The sequence below is a fragment of the Triticum urartu genome, chromosome 2A (genome assembly GCF_056163025.1).
Source record: "Triticum urartu cultivar PI428250 chromosome 2A, HENAU_Tu73, whole genome shotgun sequence".
NCBI lineage: Eukaryota > Viridiplantae > Streptophyta > Magnoliopsida > Poales > Poaceae > Triticum > Triticum urartu.
In genome coordinates this window covers 59,959,273-59,983,183 of record NC_141874.1, presented here as the reverse complement: position 1 = coordinate 59,983,183, position 23,911 = coordinate 59,959,273, and the positions used below count along the sequence as shown (strand labels likewise).

The following is a 23,911-nucleotide window of genomic DNA, read 5'->3' as shown; positions in this document are numbered from 1 at the left end:
TGTCGTCCTGCTCGTCAGCGAGATGCCTGACCCTGAGGTCTCACCACACAGATCTCCATGCACATCCACATATTTACTTACTAGTACAGTACTGAGTACCAAAGAACAGTTTTCTTTTGGTATCTACTCCGAGATTAACGATGTGTTTAGAGGAGAGGAAATGGGCTGGTTCAGTGTTGTTTGATGTCTTGATGCCGACCCAAGGAACTAGTTCTCTCTATCGAAAAAAAAGGAGAGACCAGTATAGGATCAATATTTTTGAAGATACAAAGCATGTTTAAACGTGGTTAGTTGCAACATTACAAGTACCAAATCTCCATCACACACACACACAAAAAAAACAAGTACCAAATCATGTGGATTTTTTTGTTATTGTCTGATGGTATTTTTCAAATCCCTTTTTTTAGTTGATGCTTCTTTTTGACGGGAAACTTTCGATCTATTCGTTTTTAATCATGTCAGTGCAGTGAACACTGAAGGGAGCCGAAGGCGCGCCATCGCCATCACCCCTCCCTCGTCGGAGTCAGACACAACTTATTATAGTAGATAGTCGAAAAGTCGTCGTGCTAAGACCCCGTAGGACCAACGCACCAGAACACCAACCGCCGTCGAAGAAGAGAAGGTTAGATCGGAAGAATCCAACCTGAAGACACATGAATAAAGACGAACAAAGAGCGAACGCGGGCAGATCCATCAAAGACAACCACTGACCGAATCCCGCGAAATCCGCCGGAGTCACACCTCCACACGCCCTCCGACGATGCTGTAACCACACCATATTTGTCAGTTCTATGTTATTAGTATGAATGTATGATACTAGTATAAGTTACTCCTCATTATGACCAGCCTCACACGATTGCACACACTTCGATTGCTCGAAAAACATAACGAAGGCCGGTGACACAGTACTACTACGAGACAACACAAGATTTTCTTTCTATGGTACGTTCTCCAACGCCATCGGTTTCCCACAACCGCATGCAAGATCAAGCCGGGCACTCGGTCCACACGGTTCAGTTCACACAGGCGTCGACCTTCAGCTGACAAATACGGTGTGGTAGCTGGGATGTTGATGTCGGCCTACATCGTGATGAGGGCTCGTCACTTGAGAAACCGATAGCCAGCCGCGTGCTCGATATTTCAGAGACCCATACTACTCTGCTACTAGGGAAACAACACTTTTAACTTCTTGTAGCAATCACATGTACCCTCTGTTCTTAAACGGAAGACGTTTTTGTAGTTCAAGAGGTAGTATCAAATTGCAGGGTCATTCGAATACAGGTTCAGTTACAAGGATCTCACCGAGCCCCCAGGATCAGTTCCTCAATCACTCCCACTGACAGAAGGCTGAAGGCACGTGTCAAAACATACTTTACATTTCCTGCTCACCATTCCCAGATATTTTTTTTCCCATCAAATTTGGATTGCTTACCACGTATTCCACGCATTCACAGATTTTCAGTTCTACTGCATAGTACAGACATTTCACGAGAAAAAATTTCACACCGATAAATATCTCTCTATGCTGGCCACGATCACATGAATAATTTGATATTTAATCATGCGAGGAAGGATTTAGCTCCTAGAGCAATGCAGAGTCGTCTAGGATCACTCGGTCCCATCTGCGCTGGGCGCTGGTACCGGTGGCTGTGCGGCATCTTCTGGCACCGTCTCCACTTTCTCTGCAGAGCCATCTTTGGAAGCCGGCAAATTTGCGTCGTCGCTTACTTCCTCATCCCAATACCTCTCGAGCAGCTTCATGGCTAATTTGTAAACCACATCATTGTCAAAATCCTGTAGCTCTTCTAAATTGTCCAGGCCACCATTCTCCAGAATAAACTGCGCGTATGGGTTCGTCACAGATTCATTGCCCTGCTTCCCAATCTCACCCTCCACGAGTATATTTTGGAGACCTTCCAGACACGTGTACACAAGATCAACATCTTGGTACTTGAGGACATTGCAGAGTGGCTCCAAACATCCCCGGCTCACCAAATATCTGCGGCCAGAAAGTGAAAAATTCATCGCAAAGCACTTGGCTCAACATCATGCGCATACAAAATAATGAAAGCAAGAACATTCAAATTGCGTGTGAACTAGCACGCAAGATAACCACTGGTTAAGACTTACTGGATTTGATCGCTTGAACCACCAGAGGCAGCATTTGATATAGCCCAAGCAGCTTCCTTCTTTAGATCAGTTTCTGAGGTCTTTAGTAGGACAATGACATGGTTCATAACATCAGCATCAATGACTGCCTGTCAAAAGAATTACGAGTAAACCAATAGTAATAGTAATAACATAATGTGCAAGATTCAGTTGACATAGGGCAAAATACTACTAATGCAACTAATGTACATCCAGTTCCCTTCGACTGAACACAGGAGCCTAGCTTTATTGGATAAACACCAAAATCAGCATATAACTTGTTACCTGAATCTGATCCTTGCTGCCGGCGGTAATATTAGAAACAATTAGACAAGCTTGTTTCTTGATGATCTTTGGATAATTTCGCGCTAATAACTGGGCTAAGCAAGGAAGAATGCCCTGTTCTACTATGACCTGAAAAACATTATTGCACAGGTTCAACACACCAAAATAAACACCGGCTAGGCATTGTAGCAAACAATAGACAATATATATAAATTTCTGACAGCGACACACATGCAAACTACAATAAATAGAAAGCATTTTATGTCAGAGGCATGCAGAGCTCCCCTAAGGTTTCACAACTTCATACTGCATGGAGTGTGCATGAATTGGTCGCAATATGGGCATATGAACTTGCAAAGTATGAAATCAGTGAGGCTGGTACCGAACAGTGGTGTTAGAGGATGAACAGCTGGTGAGGTTTATTGAGGAATTAAATGATCTAGTCAGACTCCAGTAATGTAAATATGCAATATTAGGTACAGTCATTGCAGCTAATGTAAGATGAACTTCGGGCAATAGAGCAAACACCACCAACCCCACCTGCCAATTCAGCCAACTACATAGTCGGTTCCTCTGATCTCGTTGTTGCAGTTAACTGACAATCCATATTGGTTAAATAAAGGATAATAACAAACAAATAGTATAGGTCTATACAAATTTAACCAACCTGCACTTGAGTATCATCTCCAGCAGAAATTCTTGCGAGTGACGTAATGACAGGGAGAAGAATATTAGCTGACGCATGCCTAAAATCAGGACAAAAGAGTGTTTCATATGATGAGTCATGAGTGGTTTTTCCTCATATGTGGAAATGCATATAAAACTGATTCCACCAACTTACATCAGAAGTTTTACAAGTTGAGGGCATACACCTGCATCTAATGCATCTTGGATGCCACCTTCCACACCATCGCATATATAATAAAGAGCCCAGCATGCATCTGCCAAGATCTTCTCATCAGCGGAATGGATAAGAAGGCTAATTATTTCCAGTATTGGTTTCACCTGCAATGATCAACCAAAATAGATTCAGCAAATTATTTGTTCACATGTTAACTAGGGAATATAATCATACAGAGACCCACTTGTACTTCAGCCGGTAATTTCCCAAAACAAAGGTTTGACAGTGCCCATGTGGCAGTCCTAAGAACTGAAACTTTCATGTCTTCTTTAAATTGAGCAAGTAATGGTGTAACAGCGCCATGATCAAGAACAATCTCTCTGCAGCTAGGCATGTCTGCAGCTATATTTCCAAGGGCCCATGTAGCCTGCTTAACAACAGAACCAACAATATAAGTAACAAAGCCATTTCAAAAACAATGTACGACGGAGTATCATTCTTTGACCTGGTGTCTGATATTAGCATCTGGGGATTCTAAGAGCTCTACCAGCCTTGGAACAGCACCACACTCTGCAACTAGCAGTGTATAATCAGACGCAGCTATGTTGGTAAGCACCCATGCTGCTTCCATCTGCAAAAGGTATACCCAGTATAAGATTGTTTACAGAGAAAAACAAAGGGAAGAAACAAAAGAGAACAAACAGACGGCCATACTTGGAGCTGAGGAGGTCTTTGTCTTGAAAGGAACTCAGCAAACCTTGGCAGGACATCCGCTCTAATGATTTTTATCATGGTTGAGTTCTTCCCTACGGATATAACAATAACAAGTTAATCTTTAGCCACACACAAAAGAAATGGCATCTCACATTAAACATGTCAAGTACCGTCCGAGAGAAGTTTCCTGAACTGGACTGTGGCTTCCAGCTGAGTAGCTGTGTCATCTGACCAGACTTTATCGACCATTTCTGATAGGCCTTCAAGCTAACTGGATACAAGAAACAGAATAAGGAAATCTGGAAAGAAAGATAAAGAGTGCGCACCACAAGTAATTCCTGCATTGTGACAAAAGAAAGGATCTGATTCATCGCATAAACAGTTGACATTTGCCAAACCATAGGAGTAACTTGTCACGGGCTCCTTACAGTTCACATTTTCAAAAGCAGGCAGATAACTAGCCAAAATCTATATACTACTACTAGTGACTAGTGAGTAGTAAGTGTGTTCATCAAAACATGGCAGTGAGAAAAATCATGTAGTAATCATCTATTCTGTTGGAATTATCTTTTGCGCGTCATCTGTGGCTTCAAATATTACAGAGGTCTCCAAATTCTCAGCATGAATAAATTTCAAACATATGGTGGCAAATTACATTTTCTTACAACGACCAATGCGAAAACACTGGCAGAGTTAAAATCCTAAGTACCGCACCTCAGCGTCGGCGGCGGCCCGCAGAGCTTCTGCGGGGGGCGGAGAGGGCGCAGGCGAAGACGGCTCGGAGGAAGGAGGTGGCGCGGTGGCGTCTGCGGCCGCATCGGAGGGAGGCACGACGGGGGCGGGGGCAAGGGTGGGCTCCTCGCGGCGGCGCTTGAAGAGGCCGGCGTCGCGGTTGCGGCGACGGAGGGCGAGGAGGCGGTCCTCGCGGCGCCGGCGCGAGCGGGCGGCGTCCACGCCCGGCGGCTTGTACGCGCCGCGGCGCGCCTCGTCGGACGGCCGCCGTGGGACGCGCGGCATAGCTGCGGGCGCGGCGAGGTAGGCTCGGGTCGGGCTCTGCTTTCGTTTCGGGCCGGTTCCTGTTTGAGGAGCTGGTGCGGTCGGAATATGCTCGTGGTTTTTTCATTTTTTTAGACAACCTCGCGAAGTTTTTTATTAAGACGTCACAATGTTTACAGGCACGAATGAACAAAACAGGGCGGCCAACCCCGAAGGATAAAGTATGCTTCGCCAAGTTGTGAGTTTCAAAATTCGATCAACGGACTATCTCATGTATAATGGCGCCATAGCCCGACGAATTTTTCTTCTTCAGATCGTCTACCACCACCTTGCAGTCGGATGCAACATGTACTCTCCTCTGATATAAGTCATCTGGCAAAGCTAATGCCTCCCTGATGGCCAGAGCCTCAAGGGTTTGGGGATCACCAATGTACCTGAAGAACATCGTTGAAGCTCCCAGGAACGTTCCATTGGAGTTCCTGCATACCGCCCCCACAGCTCCGTACCTTGCCTGACCAAACAATGCCTCATCTACATTCACCTTGACACTTCCCTCAACTGGAGCCTGCCATTGTGTCAGTCTTGCTTGCACCACCGCTGATGGTCTATGTGTTATCCCATTGACAATCCGGAGATCTGTGAAGTAACTAGTAATAAACCCATTAATAGCGTGAGGTGACTTGTAAATATCCTGATGGATCGCCTTTCTCCGTGCTCCCCAAATGGCCTAGATGGTAACAATCAGCTCACAAAGTTGTTGATGTCTAGTATTTCATGTAACCCAAACGGCCACTCCTTCGGATTGATCTCCTACCTCTCCACCAGGTGTTGTACTAACTCTTCCGGCGCTAAGGCCCACACGCTGCTCGACATCGGGCAGGTTAATAGAGCATGTCTCCATGTGTCAATAGCCCCGCAAATAAATCAAGTCTCCTATGTCGCCATGTTACGATGCTTCAAAAGTTCATCGGTTGGCATAGACTGTCTCGACAAACGCCACACAAACATTCGCAGCTTTGAAGGAACCTTTATATGCCAAATACTGCTCCATTTGTTTTTCTCTTGCTGATCACTAGACGGTCCCTCCTCTTCATTTAGCCAGGCTTCCTGGTCCAACTTTGTCTTTAATATCATTCTGTATGCCGATCTCACACTGAAAACTCCTCTGTTCTCCTCATGCCAGGCCCAGAAGTCATCAACATTGCATATACACAATGAAATCCGAAGAATCTTCTCGGCGTCAAAGTGTGTAAACGCCGCCCGAACCAGGCCCTCCTTCCACAATGCAGAAGAAGCATCGATTAACTGGGCGCACCAAAAAAACAGCGTTCGGGCTGCCCGAACCAGGTCCTCCTTCCACGATGCTCGTGGTTTTTTCATGCCACCGCACCGTATCCATTCGCGATGCACAAATTTGAACACGCAAATGTCCGTGATAAGCAATCCAAACTACTCGACGTTTACAATATGAGATTGATGGAGTATTAAAAAATCCATCTTGTTATGGTTTTGCTACTCAGTTTTTCATATATGAGAAAATGGTAGGCAGGTGTGCTCTTTTCTCACTTTGATTTGAATAAAATCCCCTCCTTCCATTCCAAGTCTAGATTGTCGGATATGTTTAATTCCAATCGTTTTCTCTGCCAACTTTCTCCTAATATGCTTTTTCGGTCTATGTGGGATCCAAGCGGGACGGTTCGAAGTAAACCCGGGCATGGACAGCCTGGCCCGAGCCCGGACCGAAAAACCCGGGTTAGGCTTGACGTTCGGGCCGGGCTCGGGCTTTGTTTTCCAGCCCGAAAGATAGTTCGGGCCGAACTCAGGCTTCACTTTTTATGTATTTTGGTCCAGGCTTTCGGGCTTTCAGGTCGGGCTTGCACGTGCGTACACCAAAAAAACAGTGTTCGGGCCGGGCTTTTGTGCTTGCTTTCGGGCTGGGCTTAGGCTTCAAAACAAAGAGTATTTCGGGCTTTGGGCCGGGCTCGGGCTTGAGAAATGATGGTCGGGCTTTTACAAGCCCGGCCTGGCCCGGGTTTGTAGCACGCACAGCCGAAGGCACACAGATTTGTGGTTGTCCGTTTGCCTCGTGATTCGTAAACTGGCTTACTCTTTGCATGTGCTTTAGCCCTTAATTACTCTATGGTGGCATGCGCTCAACTTTTTCGCAGCTTTTGGCAGTTACAACCATCCCACATCTCACGCATTTATTTTTGACTTTCAAATTTGGATCTACTTTATCTTTTGAATAAAAAAGTCCAATTTATATTTCGTTCGCATATACGTGTTTTTTGCTACAATGGATTTCAAATAAGATCCTTTTTTAATACATTTTGATGAGTTTTAAAAACTTCATTAAGTTTCAACTTCTAAAACTTGGTAAGAGCGAATAACAAAATCCGGGTTTCAGAAATTAAAACTTAAAACTTGGTGTGCCCTCATGCAGAATCCAACGACTTTACGGATCACAAGACAAATCAGGCGGTCGGGCAAGTTTCAACTACTAAAACTTGATAGGAATGATGATAAATTTGATAAGTTTTAAAAACTTAAACTAAAACTTTAAACCCCAAACCGTAAACCTTAAGCACATAACTCTAAAACCCTAAAAGCATATGAAACTTGGTAAAGCTTGATGAAACTTTGTAAAACTTAATGTTACGACTATCAAGTTTCAATATTTCAAACTTGGATTTTTTTGGAAGTTGTTGAAATGTATTCAAGACTGGTCATGTTCGAAAGTTCTTGTCGCGACGAACACAGATATGCAAAGGAAACTTAATTTAGACTTTTGGTTTAAACTAGATTGAAATTAAAAGATGAAATGAAAAAGGCATGGGAGGTGAGGTGGACAGCGCCGACAGCTCTGACAAAAGCTGCCAAAATGTGCATGGATGAACCCCAACCTAGAATAATCAAAGGCCTAAGACTAATCAACTTTATGAATCTTAAAGCAATCAGGTGGTGTTTGGTTCTCTAGTCCTAGGACTTTTTCTAGTCCCAACTAAAAAGTCCCTCCCTGTTTGTTTCCAGAGACTAAAAAGTCCCTAGTCCCTTCCTAGAGGTTATTAAATGACCATGTTGCCCCTAGTATATAGAAAAATAACAATCAAACAACACCATGGGGTGGCGGGCCAATGGGTGCATGGAGGGGCATTGTTGGAAAAGTCACAAAAAGACTCTTCTTGAGAGTCTTCTTCATTTAGTCCCAAATGCCTAGTTTAGTCCCTAAAAAGTCTCTCCCGTTTGGTAAAAAAGTCTCTAAGAAGGACTTTTTCTAGTCCCTACACAAAAAAATCCCTGGAAACAAACACCTCTTCAGACGGTAGGCACGATTCGGCAGGTGGGTGCCTCTGCACCTACATGTCCTTGCGAATTTCCGTTATGGTTGCCAGATTTAATAGCCATGCCATACTATTTTTAGACATGTGTTTGGTTCATTGTCACATTTGTAATTTGCCAAACTTTTCTAGTTACATACTCCATATGTCATAGGTTGTATTTATTTATTGCTAAATCTTGTCGGTGGCCATTTTGTTCACCATGTTAGAAGTATAATTACGTTTTTGAGATTAGGAGTTAGAGATAAAATAGGAATAAACCATGTACGACTTGCCACTATTAGTGTAACCTATTCACCGTTAAAAGATGCTAGTTAGCACTTTGATGTAGCCAATGACACTGCGGTACGGTTACTGTCAAAAGATGCTAGTTCTAACATGTTCACCGTTACTAGTGTAATTGAATCCACTCCCAGAAGACCAAGCTGATGGGAGAGATGGTACGGTATGTTCAACACTTGCAGCTTCGTACTGTACTCACTTGGGCCCTTATTGTATAGTAAATCGGATTATGAATAATTTGTATTAGGAAAATAAGCACACAAAAGCGTCTGTAGTCCAACGGTTAGGATAATTGCCTTCCAAGCAATAGACCCGGGTTCGACTCCCGGCAGACGCATTTTGTACTGCCAATACAATAATCAATTGTTTTGTATCATTTTCAACAGAGATTCTATATTTTGTTCAATACATTTTTTGCATTTTGTACTGCCAATACAATAATCAATTTTTTTGTATCATTTTCAACAAAGATTCTATATTTTGTTCAATACATTTTTTAATTTAAAGTATTTTGCTGGGTTCCTTTGATTTTCTATTTAAATGTAGGCTTTCAACCCAAGACACTTCTCGCCTGGTTCAGCGCATCTCGAAGGTAAATGTAGGCTTTCAACCCAAGACACTTCTCGCCTGGTTCAGCGCATCTCGAAGACGAACCGTAAAACACAGGCAAATGTCCGGACACTGCGAGCCATCCAATGTAGACTTGTATTTGTTCGCGGATTTCGTATTTTCTTAAACCGGAAGCAAGCCATAGGCATTGCGGGAGTCGCACCTCCGCCATGTAGGACACCACACCCCCAGCCCACCCAGAACCGAGGCGGAGCCCGTGCATTTGGAGCGGTCCGCATTATTTTCGCGCCAAACCCCCCTTTCCCCACCCTCTGCTTGGATCGCCATCGTCCTTCAACTCAATTCCTATATTTTTCATTACCGTCGCTCGCAGGAACCCACGCGAACAGCTGCCAGAGTCGGCGGGGGTGGAGGATCTAGAGAAGGTGGCCGCCCGAAAGACCAACTCAACGACACGGCATGCTCGTCGCCTCAAAGCGAATGCAAAGGATGGGTGGCCGGCAAAAAGAAGGGTACACCGGGTAGCCAGAGCAGAACACGTACAACAACAACAATGGCCTTGATCCGGAGGATTGGTCGACCGCTCCACAAAAGAGGGGTGGAGGAGAAAGTTTTAAAATGCAGGAGGACAAATTTTTGTGTGATGCGTGGTTGGCCACTAGCATTGATCCGATCCATGAAACGGAGCAAAAGGGCACAACATTTTGGTCCAATATTCATTCTTGGTTCCATGAGCACAAGAATTTTGAGCCCTATCACAATGAACTCATTCGCGATCATGGGGCAAAGTCGTTCAACTCATTCGCGATCAAATCACCGAGCAAGTAAGTTGTTCTATGTGTTGGTCATTTGGCTGAATATTCTCTATGTGTTGCTCATTGGCTGGATATGCAAGTTGTTGACAGTGTCTTTTTTAGCCCTCCCTTGCGTGCAACTTATTCTTGAAGGTGGAGAAGAAGAGTTTCGTCCTCTTGCATTATTGGTTGAATTTGAACGGGCGACCCAAATGGCAACTATCCATTGTCAAATCCATCAAGACCATCGACATCAACAATGAGGAAGAAGTGGGTGATCCAACCAACCAAATAAAAGAGCTGCCCCAAAAGTATAGAAGGGTGTTCCGAGGAAAGAAGTGGGAGGAGGAGAAGGAGAAGCGAGAAGGGGTGACGGCCAAGATGACAAAGAGGTTCAAGGGCATCTTGGCAAAGAAGGAGGATGCATGTCTCAGGCGCTCCAACGTGAAGGAGGAAAATAAGGTGGAGAGGTTTAACATCTTGATGATAGTGACCGAGATAAAGATCAACCTTGAAGAGAAGAAAACGGAGCTCCAATAGAGGAGTGTTGAGCTTGCGGCCGCTTCGGTGGATACCAAGATGCTGACCATGAGGATGGACGAGTTGGATGCCGATGCGGTAATGATTGTATGCGTTGTCCGTGTTAGGGTGTTGAAGCGCTTGGCGGCCGAGTTGGAGACAGACGAGAAGGAGGCGAGTGGTGAGGAGAAGGCTACAAAGTAAGCAAGGAGGCTCGGACAACCAGTCTAGGAGAGCAAAAATGTCATTTTTTTGCACGGACAATCAAACTGGTTCTTTTGTGATGGAGCACGTGTAAAAACTATAAACATCAATATCTTTTTGGTTGTCCTCAGTCGCAAATGAACACACACACTTTAACTTCCTCACATCCCTATTCACTTGAATGAAATTAGCTGGACCTAGCCGAACATTTATGATGCGGTTAGATGGGTCATGCGTACAGGCTACATAACATGTAAAGCAACATTGAGTATATGAATGAATCAATCAACAAATTGACCAGGAAAAATAAAAACTTACGATCTCTATTGTTGCCGCGCACAATGGCCACATTGCCTCCAACCGATAAATCACGCCACAAAACTTTATGAAAAGAGTTCTGGATGATATACCATCGATACACTAATGATTTCACATTTGTTTTCATGGATGATGTGTATGTTAGGGCGCAATGTGCTTTCGCACATAAAACAAACCATGCGCACGCTGTCAAAATATCCCACCCCTTACGCTGCTGCCTATAAAGTCCACAAATACGACCAACCACGCATTGCACAACAATTCATCGTCCATGGTCGAGTGTCCGCCATCCTTTATGGTCCTTCACTTGCGCTCTCATTGTACAAATAAAGTGTATGCTAAAAATTAGCACACCAGCGTCTGTAGTCCAACGGTTAGGATAATTGCCTTCCAAGCAATAGACCCGGGTTCGACTCCCGGCAGACGCAGTTTTTTTCATTCTCTCTTCTACAGACGTTTTTTTTTGTATTTTCTCTACTCACATTCATTGAAGACGTTCTTACACGTGTCTTCACCCTGCGCGCTCTACGACCCACCCCGTGCTCACGTGGAAACAACCACCTCGCGTCACCCTGCCTCCAGACGCTTCTCGCGCTGTTCAGTTTCGGCCTCGCTCCACCCCGCACCAAACGTTCAATCTACGGGAGCGTGGCGCCCGGCCAAGCATATACCGTCGGAGAGACCAGGAGAGATCGCTACGAAGCCAACCAGCTGAAAGACCAGTAGCTAAGCTTGCTCCCACTGACAATCTACAGCTACCGGCGTGATGGGCGGAGGCGGCTTCGTGTCCACGCTCCGGTGGCTGCGGGACACCGGCGCCGCGCTGCGCTCGCCCTACAACCTCCTCCGCGGCTGGCCCGGGCTGCTGCTCGACCACCCGGCCGTCGACGCCGTGCTCTGGGCCGCCGTCACCGCCGTCGAGTCCGTCGCCATCGCGGGCATGGTCTGCGCCTTCTTCCTCTGCTGCGGCTGCACCTTGTAGTGAAGGCTCGAGAGTCGATCCATCGGCAAGGCTGGCACATACATCTCTTCTCTCCTGTCCTTTTTCTCAATGTTCAGTTGTTCACCGTTTCGCTCCTGCTTCGTCTGGATGCATTTTGGTGTGCATTAACGTGATCAAGAGCAATACAGTAGAAATACAAATGGCGAATCGGTGTACATGGAACGCATTATGTTTTCGAACTGAGAGTATGATACAGGCTACGAACAAGTACCGTCATGTATGCAAATGCATTTGGTTTGCCAAATTCAGTTCAAGAAAACAGTAATGACAATGTATTCGTAACAATGAATTTGATTTATTTTTTACCAGTACAACTGAATTTGATGTTCGAGCTCCCCCTCTAGGATCGACCATACACTCGGTCCAATGGCCAAGAGATCGCTGGTCAGGCTCGACCGCGCCTTCTTCAACCTTTCCTGGAACGATTCCATTCTGAATTCCTCCCTCCGCCGCGCCAAACCTTGGAACTCTGCGCTCTCGTCGTCACCGGCTCCACCTCCATCTCGCGAGCTGTCCATTTCCGTTTCAAGAATGACTGGTTGCGATCCCACGTTCCTCCCCGACACCTTCCCCTCCTGATCCTGTGGGGAGCCCACCGTGATTCCGCCTGTGACCTTGCTGTGAGGATTAGATGATACCGTTCCGGCCGCAAAAAAATCACCACAATGGCGAACTCTAAATCAGAAAACCATCGATTTTCATTTGTTTTTGCAAAAATAACATTGATAGCTCGATAAGCATCCGTTGACGATGGATCTGACAGGTGGTCCCATTGTCAGGTCGACGTGGTACGGGAGGTCGAAAGTTAAGTGACCCAGTTAACCCTTCTCTGCCCTATTGAGGGATTTCCCCAAATACTTAGCAGATGCACACTGAGTGGCAGCCCGGTGCATCCTGCACACCAATGAGTCAGGTTAGAATCCGAGCTCTTCCAAAGTGATATCTCATTGATGGCTCGGGCACCCTTGGAAGGGGTCCTTCTTCGTCTTCCACGTAAGCTGCACAAGAAAGGTCCAAAGCCAATCAAGCCAATCCAAGAGAACAGTAAAGCTTCATATGGTTAGAATCCGAGCTCTTTCAAAGTAGTATTTCACTGATGGCTCGGGCACCCTCGGAAGGGGCCCTTATTCGCCTTCCACCTAAGCTGCGCAGGAAAGGCCCAAAGCCAATCCAAGAGAATAGTAAAGCTTCATACGGTCTTTTTGTCGACGTTGAATAATCAATAATTTCACTATCTTTTGTACCATAAATATTCATTTGATCTTGATCGATGATGCACTCGTTGTGGGCTTGATGTCTCCGGCCAGCGTCATGAAGTCGCCACCAAGGGATGTCGAGGAGTTCAACAATGCGTAGCTCGTGAGGCGCAACCACCCATCGTGCCCTAGGTTGAACACGCGGAAATCCGACGGCGCGAGGTCCACCCGAAACTCCCGTGCGCCATCGGCGGCGAGCATAAACAGGCTTGACGAGTTGAACCACATCGATGCTGTGGCTTCATTGCGGTCCTCGAAGAAGAGGAGGTCATTCGACAGCCACAAGTAACATGCCCCGTGCCACATACGAGGCAGAAACAACGAGTCGGCATCCCCCCTGGCGAAATCACTGGGACTCCTCCCCTGACGCCAAGTACACGAGGGCACATAGCTTCTGTCCAAAAAGCAGCACATCGGTGGCATCGTATGATATGTTGCTAAAACTCCTTTTAACCCTGTGAGAAAATAAGAAGAAAATAATACAATGCATTACTGTCTCCTTGATAACTCATAACAGAAAAACCTAGATAGGAAAAAAAATCTCATTAGTGAGTTGGAGACCAATAAATATGCCTTGTATACTTTCTTCAAAAACCACGGTGGAGAAAATAGAAAGTATGAATATGAAAAAAAATGTATTAGCTCATTTAGCACCTTATATGAGAACCTTGAGAGTAAACTCATTAAGGGAAAAAGAGTGCAATATGATGTGCCACGAAAAACTCCTTTAAAAACCCACTGGGGAAATATAAGGATAAAAGAAAAATGGCATATCTGAACACTTGTATTTATATTGTCTCATTGAAAATCTTTTATGAAAAACCATTAGGGAAAACTCACCAATGAAAAAGAGTACAACATGTATGATCTGACGATCATTGATGGGTTATGATATGGGGGTTTACTCCCCCTAAACTTTGCAAATCTCAACAGTTTTCTTTTCAATATTATTTTGTATCTAACCCATATGCATTTGAAAATACAAGTAATATTATCTAGATAGATAATTGTAGGTTTTAAATCATATGGTCATTTGGTTTTCCTGGAACAACCAACCAAAAGAGTGGTAGATTTTTGAAGAGGTAAAGCGGCGACGTTAGAGGAGGAGGGTGCAGGCGCAAAACAAGGGAGGGCATGGATGGAATGGAAGAGAATGAGACCGAGAGGAGGGTTTAATTGGGCCGGAGATGTTGGAGTCCTACGTAGCGGCGGTCAAGACCTCCACAAAAGCTTCCCCAGATGGCTTTCAATTTATATGAAAACAGATGTCGGGTAGCTCCGTGGACCGATACGGTACCGCGTTGGATGACAGAATAGGTCCGGACAACACAGTCCCAACGTTGTGGGTCGCGTCCCCTCGGACGGTACAATAGGTTTAACGCTGTTTCAGGAGGCTAAGCTGAGACGGTACAAGGGGCCTGATGTGATGATGGTTCACTTGCGTCGTTGTTGTACGAATAATTTGTATCGTGAAAATTAGCACATCCAGCGTCTGTAGTCCAACGGTTAGGATAATTGCCTTCCAAGCAATAGACCCGGGTTCGACTCCCGGCAGACGCACTTTTTTTTTTGCCAGCCTACACTGCGTCTGCACCTTGCAGTGAAGACTCACTCCAGAGTGGATTCCATCGGTCAGCCGCTGGATCAGTCGATCGTGCGGCCCTGAGCTTGGACGCTTCTTTTGTTCACGACAACACTGGCCAAAAAATGACGCGAAGCGCAAGACCAACTCTCTGCGGCTCCCTCCCACGGCAGCCCCGCTCGCACGCCGCGGCTGTCCTCTCGCCTCGTCTGCCCTCCGTCCCTCCACTCCGCTGGATGCACCCGCCTGACCGCGTCCCGTCGTCACCAACTCCCTCCTCAAGCTCTACTGCGCACTTGGCCTCCTGCCCCACGCGCGCAAGGTGTTCGACCCGGGCGCCGCCTCATGGTGCCCGGGCATGGGCGCATGGCAAGAGCGGCGACCTGCCGGCGCCGCGGCAAGTGTTTGCAAGAATGCCGGGGCGGAATCTGGTGTTGCCTTGGAGCGCGATGGTCGAGTAGTCGACGCGCTTGTGCGTGCAGGGGAGCGAGCTCGAGGAGGCGCTGCATGCGTTTGATCGGATGATGGGGGAGGGTTTCAAGCCGGGTGTACTGGTGCTGGTGACCGTGCTCCCGTCTTGGTGTCGTCGAGTGTGGTTGGTGCCTTGGTGGGTCCATCGGTATCTGGAGATGGGGGGCTTGCAGGGAGGCAAAGGAATGTCATGGTTGAGGCCGCGCCGGTGGACATGTACTGCAAGTGTGGGTGCGCGGAGGAGGGGTGGTGTGTTTTTGACTGCGTTCACCGCCGTGAAGTTGTGCTGTGGAATTCAGTGACCGAAGAGCTTGCAGTGAATGGCCATGGTGAGCGTGCACTTGAGTTGTTCCAAAGGATGCTTGAAAAGGGGTTTGTGCGTAATCAGTCGTTTGTTGCTGCTTTGTGCAGCGTGCACCCACACAAGTCGTGTGGATGAACGGAAAATTTTCCAGTCAATGCGGCACCATGGAGGGCTTGCAATGATCTAGGCACTATGCGTGTCCAGCTGATCTCCTTGGGCGTGCAGGAGGCTGAAACTGTGTCTTGGATATACCAACGGAGACATGTGCATTGCACACATGGTGGATGTTATGCCTTTCTGCTCAACTTGTAGGAAGTCAATGGTCGATGGGAAGATGCAAGAGCCATTGGGCAGAAGATGGTGGAGCAGGGAGCCAACAAAGAGGAAGGTTTGAGCTTAATGGAGTGAAATGGTTGATTCCATGAGTTACGCCCCGGAAAATGCAGATCTATGCACTGTCAGAAGATAATAATATCTCCTACTGGTGTAAGTGCTTGTGAGTGTGCAAGAGAAAAAGAAGGATCTGCCTCGAGCCCTCAACGTCTGACAGCAGTGCCTTCTCTGTCAACTGGCTATCTACGGCGGCTTCATGTTCTCCGGTGGCAAGAACGCAAGCTTGCCACAGGAAGCCCATCACGCTTCTTCTGCACATGTTAGTGTTTATTCTTCTGCTCCGATTACTACTCACAGCGATTGCTGGCGCTGTTCAACAGCAACTTATTCTTGCCATAAGGAAGAACCTGAAGGAGAGGACAGGCAGGTAGATGCTGATGCTTATTTCGCTTTGCCTTTCGTTTTTTTGGTTGCAAGACTTTCTTGGCTTCGACGTTTTTCTTCTAATACAGAATGATGCGCACTTTCCAGCTGCATATTCTAGTAGAAAAAAATAAAAGATCCTTTCTCCTGCCATCCTTGTGATCCGCATGGGACTTTCATTTTTGAAGTGTGCCTTTTCTTAATCAGCTGAGTGGTGTTTTGTCTCTTGAGTTTCCATTTAATCTCTGACGCATTAGGCCAAATTGTTTAATGGGCCTCGTGCAGTCCTGAAGGGCCAGTTGACGCACGGATCACGAGCCGGGAAAAAATATGTATGACAACTCTAGCTGGAGATATTTTATGAAATAAATAATTAAGTGCGTGACTCATCACTCTGTACAGGGTCTGACGCCATGAAGGCAAAGCAAGCACGATGTACATGGCAGTTGGGCATGCCTATACTTGTGAACTATTTATTTGGCTTGGATGAAGATGAAGTTGAGGCTAGTTGACTTGTGGGCTATTTATTTGACCTGGATGAAGATGGGGTTGAGGAGAGTTGGCATAAATCCAAGAAGATAGATACATGGGTGCCACTGCTTTCTTGTACATCTTGCTGTCCCTCTGGGTTCAGGATGCAGCTGCCATTCTTGGCTTCACAAGAAGTGATTTTCCGCAGGACTTCGTATTTGGATCTGGAACCTCAGCATATCAAGTAAGCTGATGGAATCTTATTTCGTTGAAAATCATGGTGTGCTAAATTTAGATATTTCATTTGCATATAGTATGAGGGTGCTGTTGCTGAGGATGGTAGGAGGCCAAGCTTTTGGGACACTTTCACTCATGCAGGTTAGTTGCTATCTATGCGTGCAATTTATCTTTCTGGTTTTGATGTGCTGCAATGCCTCACTAAATATGCGGCAGCAAGTTTCGTAGAAGGAATTGATATAGCATGTGCTTATTTTTATTTTTTATTTCAAATGCGTAACAGATAGAGTCTGGCACAATTTGTATTTCAAATGCGTAGAAATTTGAGACCGGTTCCCTCTTGGACAAACAATTCCACATAAACATTTTTGTTTTGTTTTGTTAAAGCAGAGCTAAACTGGACATGGTAATCATAGTCGCACAGGTTGACCAAGCTGACCGTTGTTGATTTGTGTTCACAGGTAAAATGCCAGACCAAAGCACAGGAGATGTTACTGCAGATGGGTACCATAAATACAAGGTAAATGATAAGAGCAAAATGTTCTGCTGGTGTTTCTCTGTGTTGCATCAACTGTAGTAATACTTCAGCAGTTCTCAGGTTTAGTAATTCCGATATTTCAGGAGGATATCAAGCTCATATCTGATACAGGCCTAGAGGCCTATAGGTTCTCCATCTCCTGGTCGAGGCTCATTCCAAGTACATAATTCCTCACAAGGTCCATCACAAAAGCCCTTTTTCAATTTCGTTTTTTTCTAACTATTTCGGCAAAATTTGTGGTTTGCAGATGGACGTGGAGCTGTCAATCCAAAAGGGTTACAGTTCTACAATAACATCATAGATGAGCTTGTGAAACATGGTAATTGTTCTTTCTATTTCTCTATACATGTCCTTGGCCTCAGGAGTCTCCGCCAAATATTTGTCCATTCAGGGAATCAAGTGTAGTTGATACAATGCTTCTACTCCTACTTTAATGATTTGGAAGAGGTCATGTGGTTGTAGCATGTCATATGATAAGGCTATGCATACTCATTTCTCACTCACTCTTTTGTAGAATTAGTTTTCTCTTTGTATGTGTGTGGTGGCCTGGTGGGCTGAGGACAGACATAGCAGAGCGAGTGGAGTATATATTTTGATCTCTGAGCATCCAAATGCAGCTATGGCTTAGGTATGCACCAACGAAGTTTATTTGTACAGGTATTCAAATACACATCACACTTCACCATCTAGATCTCCCTCAAATTCTTGAAGACGAGTATGGTGGATGGTTAAGCCCCAGAATTATGTAAGTTTATATAAGGGTTCACAAATACTCCCTCCGTTCCAAAATAGATGACCCATCTTTGTACTAACTTTGTACTGAAGTTAGTATAAAGTTGACTTAGTTGAGTCATCTATTTTGGAACGGAGGGAGTAAATAATTTCTCTCGGAGTGGCAGTTTTTTAGTAACAGTGACATACTACAACGGAGTGGTTCTATTAATACTTTTGTATCTGCAAAATGCAGCGAAGATTTCACGGCATATGCGGATGTTTGCTTCAGGGAGTTTGGAGGCAGAGTCACTTACTGGACTACAGTGAACGAACCAAACATTGGTGCAGTTGCCTCTTATGGCAGTGGTCAATTACCACCTGGTCGATGCTCAGATCCATTTGGAATAACAAAGTGCACAGCTGGGAACTCCAGCACTGAACCATATGTAGCAGTCCATACTTACTTATTGGCGCATGCATCAGTTGCCAGACTGTACAGAGAGAAGTATCGAGTGAGTGAATGATCTTGTACCCAAAATAGTTTGGTTGCTGCTAGATTCTTCAGAAACTGTGAGCTTTATTAGCCATCTTAGCTTAGGTCGATGGTGAAGTCACAATTTTCATTCATTACACATTAACCATTTCATAGCCCATCTTTGTTTATGCATGTTTTATGTTTTAGCACGATATTCCCTTTTCCTGTTACAGTGCAAATTTTTCATAGCTAAAGAGTGTGGACTCACTGAAGGAACTTATGGATGCAGGCTATGCAAAAAGGAGTTGTGGGCATAAATATCTACTCCTTCTGGAGTTACCCATTCACAGATTCCACCGCGGATTTAGAAGCAACTCAAAGATGCAAGGATTTCATGTTTGGCTGGTATGATATTTATCTCCATCTTTACATGGGAACTATGCATGTTGGGAGCCTAACTGCAATACTGACAGGATACTAGAGCCTTTGGTGTTTGGGGACTACCCAGAAATGATGAAGAAAAATGTTGGCTCTCGTCTTCCATCCTTCACAAAAGTCCAGTCTGAACTTATCAAGGGTTCTTCTGATTTTATCGGAATAAATCACTACTATTCTCTCTATGTGAGTGACCGCCAGACAGAACCAGGTATCCGAGACTACAACAGGGACATGTCAATTTATTACAGAGGTAAACAGTTTACAGAGGTATCCACCTATGTAATTCTTTTTCTCAAGCACGCCTGGAAGCGTGTCAATTTCACTATATAGCCTGTGTAAAAATAGCACCTTTCTTAGCCTATGCCTCAGGGCTTAGCGCTCTAGACTCTTGTGCTATGTCCAGTTTGGTGAAGCGAGGCATTATCGCATCATTCATGTCCTTCATCCCTTAACTGCACGCCTTCATATTTTCGTTGTTGGCATTCATGTTGGCGAAAAACTTGGCATCGGAAGCCATGTCGACCTTGGCGTCCATTGCCCTGTTTTGCATTTGTATCGTTGGCTTTGATTCATTTCCTAGGGAACTAAGTGGGCCTGGGTTGGATCTAGGGGTTCCTAGCAGGAGGATGTGTGTGTGTGTGTTGGGGGGGGGGGGGGGGGGGTACCCTGCTTAGGCTGCAAGTGACACTATTTTGCTGGTCTGCTATGCTGCTGTCGGCGCTACTTTCCTGGTACCGCTATGCTGCTGCTGCTACTTTGCTGTTGCTGCTGTTTTGCTGAGAGTTCAGAGTGAGAGATGAGAGAAACTGAAGATGGTGAGTGAGAGGGAGATGGTATTTCAGAGATGAAGAGTGAGAGAGAAATAGAATTACAGAGGGATGTGTTGTTGACAGTGACAGAGATTAAATTACAGAGGATGATAGCTTGAGATAGATTGTTGATTCATTGGTTTTTTATGCTCTTGTGTAATTGTGGTGCTTGGTGTTGTTTGTTTGTCGGGTAAAGATGAATCACTGCATCGACTTGTTGAACGAGCAGAACACCAGTGCTATGTTTCACTTTGAATTTTAAAATTTGGATTTGAATGTTATTGAAGTGTGTGATGTTGAAATGCCAAAAGTATGGTTTATATCTATGTGAACTTGAAGTTTAATTACAGTGTATATGCACACACATCGGAGAAATAGGAGAGGGAGATTATAAAGGAAGTAGCTTTTGGGGAATCTGAGTTTGCACACTATTTCTCGAGCCTTCAAAATATTATAAAGGCTACCCTTTTCAGTTCTAAAAGATGCATTTTTGAGAGAATCTGCTAGAGTTGCTCAAATTAAGTGGAGCTAGCTAAGGCTGGCTGTGCTTAGCAGATGGGTTAGCGACTCACATGTCATGAATTATCCAAAAAAATAGCTGTCTAGTCTATCTATAAGGTATAGTTTCTCTATCAAGTTATATTGTTTTACCATAGTTTTCTAGACGACATAACTTTTGTTTGACCATTTCAATCCTTTTTTTTACTTCATAACCTTAGTAAACGAATACAATTATTTTTCAACAGTTCTATTTTGCAGTATATGCCTTGGTTACCCTAACTAGATATTTGTTTCTATGCTGCAGCTTCTAGGACAGAACCACCTGCTGGTCAGGTAAACCATGTCATCAATGCTTTTTGTGAAGGGTTGCCAACTATGAGTGCATCTATGTTCTTGGATTTTTTGTCCCTCTCAACTCTTGACTGAGTGCACATTACAACCCTAAACTTTGATAGAAGACAAATCTAACCTTTAACTCTCAAAACCTGGTACTACTTTGTAAGATCTTTGTGAATAATTAATAAAATGGCTGCATGCATCTTTCAGATGCAGAGCCGGGGGTCATCCTCCTTTTCGAAAAAAAACTCTCAAAACCTCGTAGAACATCTCACACTACTCCAAAGTGGTTTTAGATGGCATGTCAAAACTATGTGTTTACCACATCTTTAATAGCAGAAAATACTAGAAATAGAAAGGATCGTTGTTTAGATGTTCAAACTTTTCAGAAGGTATAAATAATAAAAAGGCTGACCCCCCTGATTTCCAAATAAAAAACACAAATAATTTTGTTTAAAAAAGTAACCGCAAATCTCACCAAAGAATTTCTCAGCGTTTTTCCATGTTTCTAGAAACATTCTCAATTCAGTTTCCCCAAAAACTAATAATTGAAATTTTCTCTCGAAGAGAAATTAATGTCTAAAAGCAAATGTTTTTTTATCCAAGGTTGGAGCGATTATTTTAATATCTCATTTTCTTTTTATTATTGCTAGGTTTTGGGTGATGTAGAGACGACGTGGCATACACATAGGCACCATGTCTAAACCTGTTTTGCAGTTATTCAAAACCACTTTGGGGCAAATAAGAACCTTGTAAACCACTTTTAACTCGATTTTGAAAATAACACTTTGTATCTCATTTTCTTTTGGCCGCGCACCATTCAGTTAGAAATACCAAACTGGCTCGGAGATTAAATAAGAAAAATACGCATCAAGCAGATGTGATCGAGGTTGACAAACTGATGCTGATTCATGACAAAGCTACGGTCTCTATTGGTCTGCAGGGAGCCCCAACAAATGTTCCAAGTGATCCCAAAGGGTTGCAACTTGTCCTCGGGTACCTGAAGGAAACCTATGGGATAACTCAACTTTATGTCCACGAGAATGGCAAGCACATATAGTTTAGCAAGAAGCAAACCTATGTTAACAAACCAAATATCTTCCTGAACCTCAGTTGTATTATTCTTCGTGTCAGCAGGTGTGGGGTCTGCCAACGATAGCCTTGATGATACTTACAGGGTCGATTACCTGAGCAGCTACATGGGAAGCACGCTAGATGCAATAAGGTTAGCAATTTTCAGCACACGACTGCATATCTCTCCGCGGATGCTTGAGACCCAAAAAAAAAAGAAAACGAAGATAAAATTTGGTGTTCCACCACCCTGATTGACACTCGTTGTTCTGCAGGAATGGGGTTAATGTGAGGGGTTATTTCGCCTGGGCACTCATGGATCTATTCGAGCTCCTGGCAGGATACGAGTCCAAGTACGGCCTGTACCGCATAGATTTTGATGACGAAAGGAGGCCACGGCAAGCCAGGCTCTCTGCTCGCTGGTACTCCGGCTTCCTGAAAAAGAATGGATCCTCTATTCGAGTATCAAGGGTGCAGGAGGACCTGAGGTTGACGACCGTCTTCTAATTTGGTGCTCGGGCGTCACATGTATGTATGCACGCACCTGTCGAAGTTTAACAAAAGGCTTGAGCAGCAGATTCTTCAACTTTATTTTCTGAAAATAAGGGGGCGTGAGAGGAAGAACTGGCAGCCAGACGGCCCGGGAAGAAGTATGTTTAGCTGACTTGTGGGTTGTTTTGTCACTACAAGGGTGGCTTCCCTGCTATTTGTAGGAATTGCAAGTCAAACATTACAAGTGTAAGTTGATGGCGACGAAAACAACCCAAGGAACTAACCGAGGATGAAAAATACAAGTTCGCTTTTTAAAACTCATGAAAATTGGAAAGTTAATTGGCTATGGCTGTTATATGGTCTGGATCAGATAAATTTTGAAAGAAGAAGTCTTCTTTCGATCCTTGAACTGGTGCCATCTTGGTCTTGGTCATATCAGTTTTGAAAGGAATATGTCTTCTTTTGATCCTTCTACAATTTACCTTTTTCTTTTCTTTAGAATGACCTATAACTTTGCTCAAACTTGACACACATTACAAGTACAATGAACAACAACAACAAAGCATGTAAAAAAAACAACAACAAAGGCTTTAGTTGAAAGACAAGCTATTTCAGCTTAGTCCATGTCCAACTAACTGCAGCTAAGCCAACACACATGCTGACAGATGTCTTCCAGCTCCCGGAATGAGCTATTTCAAATGATGCAGGTCTGTAATTGTATATATAGCTGCCAAAGCTGATCACCACTGTACAGTATACTTAAACAAGCCACAGGTGCATTTTGAAAGAACAATCATGCACACTTTCATGCTTATCTATGTCAGCACTTACCTTCTACATCAGCAAAGAGACAATACGATTCTTATATTTCTAACGCGTAGTTGAATGAAGATTGTTGGATAATGAGCAAGTGACTTTACTGAGGGCCAAAGGCCAATACATATACATGTGTGGTAAAGTGCAGGAAACCCCTTATACAATAGGGATAAATCGAAAAGAAACTATACACATCTAACACCCCCCCCCCCCCCCCCCCAAACTCATGGTGGATCAACAACACTGAGTTTGGAGAGGAAAAAGGCATGCTGCGCTCGAGTCTGTGCCTTCATGAAGAAGTCAGCCAACTGTAACTCAGAGGGCACATAGTGAAGAGCGAGAGTCTGATCCTGCACAACAGCACGCACAAAGTGGGCATCCACACCGATGTGCTTGGTGAGCTCATGCTTCACCGGGTCACGGGCAATACTGATAGCACTGGTACTGTCTAACAGTAAGGGAGTTGAGGTAGCAGCAGACACACCCAAATCCTCAAGTAACCACCGTAACCAGATCACCTCAGCCGTCAGCATAGCCATGGCTCACAACTTAGCCTCTGTACTCGAGCGAAAAACTGCAGTCTGTTTCTTTGTCTTTCAGGCAATAAGAGAGCCACCAAAAAGACACAAAAA

At 44.7% G+C, this 23,911-nt stretch overlaps 2 protein-coding genes, 3 non-coding genes and 1 pseudogene across 6 annotated transcripts; 5 read left to right on the top strand and 1 right to left on the bottom strand.

The window, feature by feature from the left end:
• Positions 1–1,377: 1,377 nt before the first annotated feature.
• LOC125535566 (importin subunit alpha-1) lies at positions 1,378–5,070 on the bottom strand. 2 transcript variants are annotated; one of them, XM_048698630.2, is made up of 10 exons: positions 4,703–5,070; positions 4,159–4,255; positions 3,989–4,080; positions 3,780–3,905; positions 3,519–3,701; positions 3,275–3,438; positions 3,101–3,179; positions 2,434–2,562; positions 2,131–2,258; positions 1,378–1,999 (listed from the first exon to the last, which is right to left on the bottom strand). In XM_048698630.2, the coding sequence occupies exons 1-10, from the start codon at positions 5,003–5,005 to the stop codon at positions 1,609–1,611; spliced, it is 1,692 nt and encodes a 563-aa protein (XP_048554587.2). In that variant the 5' UTR covers positions 5,006–5,070; the 3' UTR covers positions 1,378–1,608. The 2 variants fall into 2 exon arrangements, with proteins under 2 accessions (XP_048554587.2, XP_048554588.2); XM_048698631.2 differs by having other exon boundaries at positions 4,159–4,259; positions 4,703–4,988.
• Positions 5,071–8,869: 3,799 nt separating this feature from the next.
• TRNAG-UCC (transfer RNA glycine (anticodon UCC)) lies at positions 8,870–8,941 on the top strand. Its single transcript has one exon. It is a non-coding gene; the product is annotated as a tRNA-Gly (tRNA).
• A 2,424-nt stretch (positions 8,942–11,365) lies between these two features.
• On the top strand, positions 11,366–11,437 carry TRNAG-UCC (transfer RNA glycine (anticodon UCC)). Its single transcript has one exon. It is a non-coding gene; the product is annotated as a tRNA-Gly (tRNA).
• Positions 11,438–14,756: 3,319 nt separating this feature from the next.
• On the top strand, positions 14,757–14,828 carry TRNAG-UCC (transfer RNA glycine (anticodon UCC)). Its single transcript has one exon. It is a non-coding gene; the product is annotated as a tRNA-Gly (tRNA).
• Positions 14,829–15,106: 278 nt separating this feature from the next.
• On the top strand, positions 15,107–16,567 carry LOC147983736 (pentatricopeptide repeat-containing protein At5g56310-like; annotated as a pseudogene).
• A 239-nt stretch (positions 16,568–16,806) lies between these two features.
• Positions 16,807–22,809, top strand: LOC125535564 (beta-glucosidase 5). Its single transcript, XM_048698629.2, has 13 exons — positions 16,807–17,096; positions 17,167–17,230; positions 17,551–17,609; positions 17,711–17,786; positions 17,875–17,946; positions 18,285–18,372; positions 18,595–18,853; positions 19,106–19,221; positions 19,290–19,504; positions 20,869–20,897; positions 21,844–21,946; positions 22,038–22,125; positions 22,247–22,809. Exons 1-13 carry the CDS (start codon positions 16,968–16,970, stop codon positions 22,476–22,478), a joined length of 1,530 nt encoding a protein of 509 aa, XP_048554586.1. The 5' UTR covers positions 16,807–16,967; the 3' UTR covers positions 22,479–22,809.
• The last annotated feature ends 1,102 nt before the right edge of the window (positions 22,810–23,911 follow it).

Coding starts and splice junctions, on each gene's coding strand:
- LOC125535564 (XM_048698629.2), top strand. CDS start 16,968: ATGGGTGCCACTGCTTTCTTGTACATCTTGCTGTCCCTCTGGGTTCAG. Junction 17,787..17,874: donor CTGGTCGAGGCTCATTCCAA/GTACATAATTCC, acceptor TGTGGTTTGCAG/ATGGACGTGGAGCTGTCAAT. Junction 19,505..20,868: donor CATGTCAATTTATTACAGAG/GTAAACAGTTTA, acceptor TCTATGCTGCAG/CTTCTAGGACAGAACCACCT.
- LOC125535566 (XM_048698630.2), bottom strand. CDS start 5,005: ATGCCGCGCGTCCCACGGCGGCCGTCCGACGAGGCGCGCCGCGGCGCG. Junction 2,563..3,100: donor GAGATGATACTCAAGTGCAG/GTTGGTTAAATT, acceptor AATGTTTTTCAG/GTCATAGTAGAACAGGGCAT. Junction 2,259..2,433: donor GCAGCAAGGATCAGATTCAG/GTAACAAGTTAT, acceptor TTCTTTTGACAG/GCAGTCATTGATGCTGATGT.